The 12,331-nt window shown below is 44.5% G+C and overlaps 1 protein-coding gene across 4 annotated transcripts in view; it reads left to right on the top strand.

The window, feature by feature from the left end:
• ATXN7L1 (ataxin 7 like 1) overlaps positions 1–12,331 on the top strand; it is a 251,901-nt gene that overhangs the window by 63,059 nt on the left and 176,511 nt on the right. For all 4 annotated transcript variants that reach the window (XM_090287329.1, XM_090287328.1, XM_090287332.1 and 1 more), the window contains exon 3: positions 9,774–9,878. In XM_090287329.1, the coding sequence (XP_090143455.1) occupies positions 9,774–9,878 (105 nt within the window). The remainder of the gene's footprint in view (positions 1–9,773; positions 9,879–12,331) is intronic.

The raw sequence follows: 12,331 nt of genomic DNA, 5'->3' as shown, positions 1-12,331 counted from the left end.
CCATCTTGTTTCATCAAGACAGAACGAAGCCTTTTGGCTTGTGGATCTCAGGAAGCAAGATGGTAGCGATCAAGTTCTTCGGTAAGCCTCTGTGGCACCATTTTTTTTAAGCCTAAAGTCTATTTCAGAGAGAAGGCTGAATTCGGTTGCCTATAAGAACTCCAGTTCAGACTTCTGCTTAGCTCCTACTGCATGCACAGAATTGTGCTAGGGTGGGGAAGATGAAGACGTTGCAGAAGTCTTGGTCCTTGCCCTTGTGTCGTTTATAATTAGCCCTTGAACAAACACCAACTGATATTTTTTGCTATTGTCTAGGTTTCTTTTTTTTTTCTTTTCTTCTCTTTTTAAATTTTTATTTATTTTTGTAAAGCTATATCACCTTTGTAGCAGTTGGTGTAGCAGTAACACAGGTTGGAACTGAGTTAAGTTCACCTCAGAACCACAGTGCTAAAAAAATCTAATGCTTCCTCTGATAGGTGAAGATGATAGAGGTAGGTAAAAAGATAGAGATGTTAGATGATAGGTAGGTAGGTAGATAGGTAGATGATAGATGAAATAGAGACAGGTAAATACAATAGATATATATGATTCATAGATGATAGATATAGATAGATAGGTGATAGAGATGAAATAGAGATAGATATAATAAATATATAGGATAGATAGATGTTTGAGGGCTAGAGATAAGAGAGGAAATTGATATAATTAATAGATGGTAGACAAGATAGATATGACAGATAGATAGGATATATCAAGATAGATGATTGATAGAGATGATAGAGATAGATGATAGACCAAGTAGATGTATTTGATAGATATAGATAGATGATAGGTGAGATGGATATGATGGATAGATGAGATAGAAAGAGATGATAGACTATAACAGATGAGATAGATATGATTAGATAGATAGATGAAGAGGAGAGATAGATAATAGGTAGGTGAGATGATAGAGAGATATAATAGATAGGATATATAGGGTAAGTAGATCAAGACAGATGCATAATTGATAGAGATGATAGAGAGATGATAGATATGTATAAAAAGGTAGATGTAGATGGTAAATGAGATAGGATAGATGAAACATAGACGGATAATGATAGATGACATATAGATAGATAGATGGCCTTCATTAGCTCCTCTTAAGAATAAACCACTCAGATTATGTGCTGTTTGTAACAGGGATGTAGTATCCTCCCCTTCCTCCCTCCTTGCTCATTCTTCTCCTGACACACTTCCTGTTGGACTAGTCATCATAACTGAAGAGCTGGAAAGGAACTAAGGGACCAGTTAGCCCATCTTCCAGACTCAGTCAGATTGCCACCACAGGAAAGGGAACTGTTCTATATGAAAAGACACCAAAAGAGAGGCCCCACTGATTCCCCTTGACCCATTTCAGCTGTTTTTAATATCATTGCTCTGTTCAGTCTAAAAATTCTCTTTCATCATAACATTTCTTGCAAGGAAAAGTGTCACATGTGGGTCATCACCTCCTTCTCCCCAAACCCACTGCCCTATTCCCTGAAATATGGCGCCTACCTCCACCTCACAAAGATCCCCCTGAGTGGGGCTGGAGAGGGAAGGCATCACAGACTGTGCCAGGAGACTCAATCTGGACCCAAGAGGTGCCCCGGGATGGCAGTGGCAGGTCATCCCAGAATCAACTGGAAGCTGGCCTCACACAGACTAGGAGGTCCACAGTAGGAAAAGCCTGTTCCAAAGACACAAAGCAAGGACTACTGAAGAAGAGATGAGAAACAGTGCCCAGGGAGGCTTAGTGACATTGTGAAAATAAATATTATTTAAACCGTGGTCCTCACGTTGAAGGTAATGTGAGCAAAAGATTTAAGTGAACATTTAAACACTTAAGTGGCCCAGGTAGGGGAGCCTGAGAGGGAAGGGGGTCTGGTGACGCTCTGCTGGCTCAGAGTCCTCTCTACTTACAGACCCTTCAGTGCTGCTAGGCAGGAAGCCCGCCGGAGAGACCATAATTCCCCCCACTCAGTTGATGTTTTTCTTCTCTGAGTCATGGTGAACTGCACAAATCCTTGGTTGAAAACGCTGTCCCCATCCTTGTTGTCTACACAGAAATTCTCCTGGCTGGGCCTAGGGCCCTGGGGCCAACTTGGTGAGGGGATAATGGGGCTTTCCTGTCCATGGAGCTGATCTCTAAGCCCAGACAACCCTTGCTGTAAAAATTACTTTTAGCCAGGATACCTTATCAGGACTCAGAAACCTGCCAAAGAGGTTACATGTTTCTCATCTGTCCTGAGAGCCAGAGGTGGAGGTGTCAGACCAAAAGCTACCTGACTGGATGATGGACAAGGGTGTGTATGACTGGCGAGGGAGGAGCCTGGCTGTCCTGCAGCTGCTTGAGAGAATTAGATATAAGTTTATATCCCCAGGAACAGTTTTAGGGATAAATTGTTGGCATTGTTGCCTAAGCCAGGCATAGCAAAGGGGAGCCCTTTGCAAAATGATTCTCTTGGCTACCAGGTATATATCACTGAGCAGCCAGCCAGGCAGATCCTCCTCCAGGTTGGACTCAGATCTCTGAGTGTGCCCTGAGCTGAGCCTGGACACTGTCCTGGTCCAGTGTGGTACAGGATACAGCGAAACCAGGAAGGGAGGGCGAAGTCGAGACCTTCCAGGCCCTGAAGCACTCACTACCTTGATATTCAAAACACTTTGCAGCCCTAAGATGAGGAAGAACAAAATGGGACCAGAGGGAACACCCAGAGAACACCCCTAGGCCGACCCCAAACATTGGCTCCAAGAGGCCATTGCTGGGGGTGGGATGTGGAGTGGCTGTGTGTGCCAGAGGAAGAAGGAACCAACTTTCAGAGTTTAGCATGGTGAGAGCAGGAATTAACCACTTCTTCACTAAGGTGGCCCATCTGGAGCATGCCTCCTTCTCAGATTCACATAGCCCTTGCCTCAAAGAATAAACAAAGACATAATTATTGACCTTGTAATTGTAGAATATAACATGGATATCAGGGCAACTTTTTTATTTTTTATTTATTTATTTTTTTTTATCACTTACATCTTCCCCTTTGAGAGAAGAGAAAATTAAAGAGCATCAAAAGTAAATCAATTTGAGAACTTCATTTATTAGGCGTGTCATGTGCCAGACTGGTTGGCTATGAAGATATAAAGTCATGATTCCTATGATTCCTGTCTTCAAGATGACCCCAGTATGGTGAGAGGGGTGTAAACCACTCACCCTGCTGCAGCATTAGGAAAGCTATGGTCCTGTGCTGAGGGCAAGGTGGGGGTTGGGGGAACTCTGCCTCTCCTCCGGGGCGTCAAAGAAGGCTTCCCAAAGGAGTGCAAGAGACAGGAAGAAAGCCATAGATAATAATCCGTTGTATTTTTTCCATCCTTACTATGTACCAACCTCTTTACAAAAGTCATTTAATTCCAGAGGAGGAAACAAAAGCTTAGAGTGGATTGATTACCATGCCAAACGGCAGAGTTAGGATTTCAGCTCAAGGCTGCCTGATTCCAGGCCCCTGCTCTCAGGCACTGCATTTTACAAGTCTCACAACTCGTAGTTTTTGCTGTAAACTCTGGGCTCCAGTCACCTCCTGGGGTCATCTGTCTTCCCTCTTTGGGCTGCAGGATGAGAGTTCTGTTAGGTCTAGTGGAAGCCAGAGGAGAGGCTGGTGAGAGAGGCTGACCTGTGGCCCCTGGCCTGTAAATGCCCTTTGAGGAAAGAGGGATTCTGCTGTTTTATGTGGCTGGGTGGGTTGGTTGGGTTGGGAAGCAGGAGGGATTGGTTTGTGCAGCTTAATGGGGAGCTCCCACCTGCTACCAGGCCTAGCTCCTGGCTTCAGCCTTGCAAGGGGGTGACTTCCAGCCCAGCCACAGCAAGAGGAGACTGGGCCCTTTTTAATCCTTGGTTTGTATGAGAAGAAAGGCTTGTCGCCTGCCACCCACGCACACTCGCTCGCCTGCTTCCATTGATGCTGGAAAGCTCACGGTGCTGCTTGCTTTTCTAGTCCTTGCGTTTCAGTTTCTGTTTTTGAAGCCCTCACAGTCAGGCCCTGGGTTTTCAGAGGTCTGAAAAATGAAAAGTGGCCACCTTTCTTTTTGCATTTTCCTAGAAGGGAGTTGAACATTCTCTTAGGTCTGATGTCACTGCTTTGAAGACCCCCGGTGGTTTTGTTCTATGAATTGAAGAAGATTTGGGGGTTGGGGAACAAATAGAATCACCCTGTCAGAGCAAAGGAGGAATGATTTTTTTATATCCCCTTAAGCTTTCCATTTGACATAAGTGATTAAAATGCAGCTGAAAACTCCACTAGCAGAGAGAAAAGACGAATTAATAAAAACTGTGTAATGAGCATATTAAGATTAATGGGGGAAAGGAAAGCTGTTAGAACCAGCCTTTACCAATATGAGAGGCACTCCTTCCGCTGTGACCCACGTCATTTTTGCAAGTGCCTTTCTGCATCCAGATTCAGATCTGCTTGGAGGCAGTCATGTGTGTCCTTGAACCATGGTGATAGTTCTTCCCAGTAATTTCCCATGTCTGAGTTTATGTAAGTGGAAGCCTGCAAATCAGAACCACTGCCAGCAGCCAGCTCATCTTTTTGAGAGTTTTCCAAGGAAGTTCAGTAACACCCGGCTCTCTGGCCATCCTCACAGGGTTACCACATCCTTAGCTTCTACCGAGGTCTGTGCCAGTTACCCCCCCACAGGCAGAGACTTACATGTCAAGCAGGACTCACACTTGCCTTCCTGGAAAGGACCTGGAATGTTGAAATTACATAAATACAATCATTTTTTTTTTCTGTATTTTTTAGAGTCAGTGAAAAAGGGAAGCATAATTTTAAAATTAAATGAAATTGTTGCTATAGTAGAGGATTACTACCTTGACATTTTTATAATTCCTGTTGCAATTAGGTGGTTTCACAGCTCTGGAAAAGACTTTTAGGGAAACCAAGCCATCTTCCAGGACTTTACTTTTTTTTCTGGTAACTAAAACTCAAAGTTGTGTGTTTTGCTTTCTTTGCCCACAGCAAGCATAGGTATCACCAACTGCTGATAAGCGATTCTACTGCCTTCAAAGCAGGTCTGCTCCTTGCAGCTTCTCCGTGCAGCCTGTGCTTTGCCTGGCATTCCCATTTGCAAACGGAAGGATTTCATCCTCATTCACTGCTTCTTAAGTTTTTCATCCTTTGAGCTCTCACCAGTTGTGGCTTCATAATGTCAGTCTCAAGCTTTGGAAGGTGTCCAGGGGCAAATTCAAAAGTACACAGCATCTAGTTTGATCCTAAATCCACAAAACCAGCTGTCTTCCCATCTTAGAAACAAGTCCTGTACAAATAGTGAATTGGGGATGCCACCTTGCCTTTTCCTTCACTTAAGCCATTTTCAAAAAGTGAATCCTGGGTATAAACTAAAGTTTGTATGTACACATGACTTTCTCCAAAGTGTACTCCTCAGAAAGCTGTTTATCTTAAATAAAATGCTACTCCCATTCTGTCCATTTCTTTTTCAGTATTGACTTAAGAAACACTTAACCAGCTACACAGGAGATCAGTTATTTTGCTTTGATAGAAACTATTCTGTTGTCCTAAGCATTGCCTCTCCTTCCATCACAACTGAGCTCTGTCCCCTCCCTCCCTCCTCTGCCTTCTGGGAAAGAAGAGGAGTGAAGGTAGGGTTTGGGGGTTGTTGGGGGAGGTGAAGCTGTGAGGCCAATGAAGGCCTGCCGGGCCCTCGGGTGCTGTCTGGGAGCAGGCTGAGGCTGCCAGACTAAGTTGATAACTTGAGGGAGCATTGGCTTCAGAGTCAGTGTCCTCGAATCTCATCCTGCCTTACTAATTGCTACCATGGATCTCAAGCAAATTACTTTAGTTTTGTTTTCTTGCCTGGGAAGTGGAGATGATGGTAACTTCATAGGTTAATGATGAGGATTAACTAAGATAATGTCACATAACAAAGTCTAGAAGGATGTATGTTCCTGTGTCAGCAGTGATTACCCCCAGGTGGTGTCCTTACAGGTGGTTTCACTTTCCCTCTTTGCCATCTTTATTCAGTAGTGCACTGGTAAATGTTTAACAAACAGCTCTCTAAAAGAAAAGACCTGATTTGTATTGTTTGCCCATCTCCATGGTGTAAATACTCCCAGATGGCTGATTCAAGCTACCACCATGCTTATCACTGAGTGAGTTGGGAAGAGACATGCACAGTTGTCTCTCCCAAGCTGGTACAAGTCCACCGCAACAAACCACTGTTTTTATTTTTCCCTGTGCACTGAATGTTTTATTAGGGTGGTAAACTGAGAGAGAGAATTCATTAATAGGCTGCCCAGCATTGTGCTGGGCATACTAGTTTTCAATTCTTCCTGTCGTTTCTCCTCATCCCCAAGCAAATAGCATACTGACCATCATTGCCTGGCCACCTGAAGCAGTGGTCTTCCGAGCAGCCAAGTGCCCTTATCTTGCTCCCCATCTGCCTGGCTATCAGAACTGGGCAGCCTGTAGAGGAGATTCTAAGGTCGCGCCACTGAGGAATAATCAAGCAGGCAAGCAGTTTCTCTCGCTTTCCACAGAAGACATGCTCTGAGCAGACATGCGCAAAGTTGCATCTGCCCTAGAGGAAATCAAGAAAAGTCCCAATAGATTGAAGGGCTGGGAGTGGAACACACAGGTGGCAAGTCTCTGATGAGCCTAACCTTTACCTTCAACTCCTGGCATAAGAGGTATATGGAGCCACTGGGGTGGAGGCTTTACAGATTTCTGAAGGAATACAGAAACAGTGGGACACCAAGTGGAGTCCTGACAGGCCTCCAAGGTTACCTGGCACGTGTAACAAAGATGCAGGCACCTTCCCCACACCCTGCAGTGTCTGGTCTCAGCCTCCAGCCCCTGGCATATCTTCTGGCACAGAGTAGGAGCTTGAGAAATTTTTGTTAATGCTTGCTTTTCTAAATTAATGATTTTCTTTTATTCCTTTAGAGCTTCATCTATTGCAGAAAGGGTATAAGGCAGCTCAGTAAATGTTTGTTGAATAAATAAGTGTCTTAGCCCTTGCCAGTTCTTGATTTCACATGTTCCTGGATATATGACTAAACCTAAACAAGGTACAAGGTGTTAATAAAGGTTGCCAATGGTTTTTTAATTATTCCTTTTCTGGCTTTTCTGTATTTTTAGATGTGTTTATAAGAACATAGACCACTTGTGTTATTTTTTAAAATGTATGTTATAAAAGTGACTTGTAAATAAAAAGTAGAACAGGAGGGTTAACAGCAGTTAAGATGCGAGAGGCACCGTCTCCATGCTGTGAGGCTCTGCACTGAGGGCCCCCGACACTCTGGGTGGGCTGAGCATGGGCCTCGTCACTCTTCAGGACTCTTGTCATAGCTCGTTCTCTCTCAGCCTCTGTTTCCACAGGCCTCCCCGCCCATCAGGCACTGACTACTAATACTCCCCTTCAGTAAAAGGTCTTATTCAGAAGTGGAAATAGAGACGAGTCCTAGAAGGGTAAAAAACAGGCCTCAACTAGGGCCACAGACCCATTAGAATTTCAGTGTGCCCCAGTGCCCAGCCCTGCCCTGTCATGTGAGGTGAACCGCATGCTCATGCACCTGAAACCTGAAACCCGCGGAGGACCCTGCAGTGGGAACCGGTCTCACCCTTCTAGTAACATGTCTCCTGCCAGGCAGCAGGGGTCTCAGCTGCTCACATATGACAAATGTGTCAATTCCACTTCCCTCAAAGAAGCACGGCTGCTCTGAGTAGAAATCATAGAGCCATGTGTGCCTCCTTTAAAGCATTTGCTCTGTTATAAATGAGCCATCCCCATTGTCGTGAGGAACTCAGCTCTTCCCTGTGGTCTAGCACTGCAACTGAGGCAACCATCATGTGTTTGCTGGTTTTTATTAAAGACATCAGTTGTGTCTAGAAAATGAGGGCTCAGGGAGTTGGGGAAAAGCCGTTCGGGGGGACTGTGTCAGAAAGCATTTTCATGCATACACTGTCTTAATTCCTTCGTCAGCTCTGTCCATGGTTATGAGCACCTTGCTCTCAGAGCTGAAATGTCTCTAGAGCCAGTGGGCTAAGAAGAGGTAGGCCCAATTGCCTTCAGGTCTCTGCCTCCACCCAGTGGTGCACCTGTTTCCTCAGAACTGACCTCTCTCTCTTTTTTTGACAACTTTTGTTCACATGCCATATAATTCACCCATTTAAAGTGTATAATTCAGTGGTTTATAGTATATTCACAGCATTATGCAACTATCACTTCTTTCAATTAATAGAACATTTTATCACCCCAAAAAGAAACCCTCCACCTTTTAGCAGTCATTCTTTAATTTTCTCCAAGCCCCCTAACCAAAGGCAAACACTAATCTAATTTTTGTCTTCATATCTTTGCCTATTCTGGACGTTTCATATAAATTGGATCATTCAATATGTGGCCTTTTGTGTCTGGCTCCTTTCACTTAGTGTAATGTTTTCAAGATTCACCTATGTTGTATCAGGTACTAATATTTCATTCCCTTTTATGGCTGAATGGTATTCCATTGTCTGATTATACCAGATTTTGTTTATCCTTTCACCAGTTGATGAATATCTGGATTGTTTTCACTTTGGGGGCTATCATGAATAATGCTGCTATGAACATGCATGCACAAGTTTTTGTATGGACATATGCATTCATGTCTCTTAGGCCACATAACTAATCTTAACAGCATATGTCTGATCCTATCATTTCTTTATTTAAAAACCTTCACTAGGTTCCCATTGTTTTTAAAACCAGGTTCAAAAATCCTTACCTTGGTCTACAAGGCTTACATCTTCTGGAGTCTCCCCTTGTTCTTCTGTCCCAGCCAAAAGGTTCCTCTGACACACAGACTTCCTTCCTTGGCAGGCCTGGGGCTTTCCTCTTCCTCCCCTGCCCCTTGGTCTGCCTAACGCCTAACTCCTTAGGGAAGTCTCTCCAGTGCCTCCAATGAGGTTCGCATCTGTCATGGACCCTGCACATCTCCTTAGCACATACCACAAGTACAACCAAATGATGACTTGTCCAATTTTCTATTTAATGTTCTCTCTTCTCACTGTGAACTCCAAGAGAGCAGGACCCTCCATCTTGTTTGCCACTTATCCCAGGCACCTCATGTGGTACCTGGCACACTTAGACACTTGGTAAATACTAGTCAGATGAATAATGCATAATGATGGCAGCAATCAGGTCTCCTGTTTTGTGGCTTCCTTTTGCCTCAAGATCTCGCTCAGGTGATGGGGAAACACAGGCAACTGCTGAGGCCAGGATGACTCCTCTTTCTCCCCCAAACCCCTTCACCCGCTTACTCACTTGAAAGAGACCTCTGCTTAAGTTGGAATGGGTTTGGGGAACACCCTCTTTTAAAATAACTTGTGCCTCATTGGGTCCCAGCTAACACACGGTCTCTCAGGACAGGCTCATTCCCTATAGTATGCAACTCAGAGCAGCCCTGGCACCACCGACTAAACCAGCAGCAGTGGGAGCAGCAGCGGGAGCAGCAGCAGCAACAGCAGCAGCAGCAGCAGCAGCAGCAGCCATCCATTTCTAAGAGTGAAATGAGGAGGTATTCTCTGAGGCTATTGCTTCTCTGAGAGTTGGGGAGCTGCATTATGACTAACCACATTCCCTTTAGTGAAGATTATTGCCTATCTGCGTGTCTCATTTGAAAACCTGTCCTTGAGGAAACTCCAAGAGGAAACTATACACCTTCTGAGACTTAATTGCTTTTTCAAAAACACCTGTTTTCATTTCCCCCACAGATATGCACTTATTTGGCCATTATCCAGCACATGACGACTTCTATCTCGTAGTGTGCAGTGCCTGTAATCAGGTCGTCAAGCCACAGGTTTTCCAGTCGCACTGCGGTAAGTGGACTCCTGCAGTCGCTCACGTAGTATCGCCGCCCCTTTGGCTCCCAGACGAGGTCTGGCTCTGTGTCTGTCTTAGCCCAAGGCTGTGGGCAAATTCTTCCTGGGGCTCTGCCTCTGCTCTCAGGGTAGCTGTTTTAGGATTTGTAGTCCTGCTGAAATGCTCAGTCCTATCAGAACAAATAAGAGAAAACCTGCAGCTTGTTTAGGTAGATGGGACTAGACCCAAATCATTCACCCAGCCTTTCAGTGGCCTTTGCAGGTGACAAAGGGAAGGGAAGAGCGGTGGCTTGAGGAGTCACTCCTGCAGCCTGACATTTTGTTCCCGGAAAAAAAGGGCCAGACAGAATCAACAGGAGCTGCACAAAGAAGGGATGATAGTCAAGGGCAGGCCCCTATGGGGGCCATTGGGGTGCTGCCCTGAGGAAATGCCTTGTATATAAAGCTTCAAGTTCAGCTTCTTTGTTTCCAAGAATCCTCCTTGCTAAAAATAATTCAGGTATGTTTGGGAATTTTCTTTCCCTCTGTGTCTTTATGTCCTTGGTGTAATAAATTCCCTTCAGCTGGTCAACAGCAAACCCTGGACTCCCCTTCAATGCAGGTGCCATGAGCATCCATACAACAGATAAAAGTCCGCATTGGCCGCTCCCCTCAGGAACAAATAAATAGCTATTTACCTGAGATAGGAAGTTACTTAACTTCTCTGGGTGTAGTTTCCTTATCTTTAAAGGGGGCATTGGACCAGATGATTTCCAAAGCTGTACTGTGAGTTCCAGAACAGTATGTCCCAATCTTTTTATTTAAGCCATACTCCCTTTTGATGAACATAAAATCTAAATGCCCTCCTTTACTGTTAAATTTCAAAGCACATTAAATGTTATGCCTTAAAATAAATCAAAGTAATTGTAATATTGAGTGCACTTTTGCAAACTACATTATCCCTTTCTCACACGCAGAATTTCTAATTTCCCCACCTCTTCAGTTATCACTATTCTGTAATAATAGGTATAAAATAAAGGGAGCAGAGGTAACATAAGCTGTTCAGTAAATATATTTAGGACTATAGAATACAGTTGACCCTTGAACAACACAGATTTGAACTGTGCAGGTCTACTTATAAGGGTATTTTTTCAATAACTATATAGTCAGTCCTCCATATCCTCAGGTTTCGAATCCTGCAGGTTCAACCAACCCAATATTGAAAAGAGTACATATTTTTAATACATGGCTGGGAATCCACGGATGCAGAGGGTCGACTGTTTGCATTGCTGTAAACCATTTTATATAAGGGATGCAAGGATCTGTGGATTATGGTGTCCGTGTGGGGTCCTGGAACTAACCCCCATGTATACCAAGGGATGGCTGTAGTTTTTGTATATCCTAATATCACTTATGAATATGTAGCTTTGGGATATATACCTACATATCTGTATATACTGTAGGTATATATTGTTTTTTAAGTATGCAGAAAGAAAGCTCAAGCTTTTAGGGCCATTTTTCAACACTTTCTCAATTGCACAGGCAGAGAGAGGGCCCTAAAAGTGTTCTACAAAGAGCTCTGTTTAGAGGCCAAGTCTCCTGCCCCTCCTGTAGCCGGCTTAGTGACCTTGGGCTACTTGCTTAATGTCTCAAGGCTTTAGTTTTCTCTTCTCTTTCATAAGGAAAGGCTGTTGTGGGTACCTCTAATGCTAACGTTGTCGTGTCTGGCAGAGTGAGCATGAGAGGAACAAGTCGTGTGCTCAGCACAAGCTGACCTTCTTGCTCAGTGCTGTGTAGCAAATGACCTCCCCTTCCACCAGAAAGAGAGAAAAGATCAAACCTCTCAAAAGGGACACTGTCAGAGACCCAGTGGTGGTATTAGCAGCCAAGGTGACAGGTGGGATCAAGAGCAGAGCAAGGAAGAGAAGGTCCCATGCAGCTAGTTGGTTGGTGAATGACCACAGAAGCTCTGTGGCCAGTTGCTTTTGTGTGTCTATGAAAATGCAGAGGCCGGATCACCCTGAATGGGATCATGATGCATTCATTTACAGGGATGTGCTGCTGTTCTGGGTTCTGGGATACAGCAGCAAACAAGGCAGACAAAAGTCCCATAAGCCATTAAAATCTTCAATGGAAACTTAATTCAGGGATAGAGTCTTTAATGAAAGAAACCTGAAAGGGCCCCACTGTGCCCCACAGAATTCTGCCCAAGGCAAGGCCCCATCTAGCCAGTGAAGGAGACCTCTAGGGCTTGGCTTGGCTGATCGATGTGCCTTCCTTTATCTTAGGCCTTTTGGGGCAAGAGCCAAGTGGAGCTTAGGGGGAGTGCCAAGTGTTTTGTGGCATCTGCCTTGAGCAGTGGCAGTAAATTAGTTTGGGGGTTTGGGTTACTGATCTTATCATCCAAAGCCCAGTCTCCATTGAACTTCTTGCTGAACCAGCTGACAAGCAGCAGTGAAGACACCTTGCCA

Source organism: Furipterus horrens, unplaced genomic scaffold (assembly GCF_987537825.1).
Source record: "Furipterus horrens unplaced genomic scaffold, mFurHor1.1.pri manual_scaffold_9, whole genome shotgun sequence".
Taxonomy (NCBI): Eukaryota; Metazoa; Chordata; class Mammalia; order Chiroptera; family Furipteridae; genus Furipterus; species Furipterus horrens.
The sequence above is the reverse complement of the archived record's forward strand: the minus strand, read 5'-3'. Positions and strand labels throughout refer to the sequence as shown.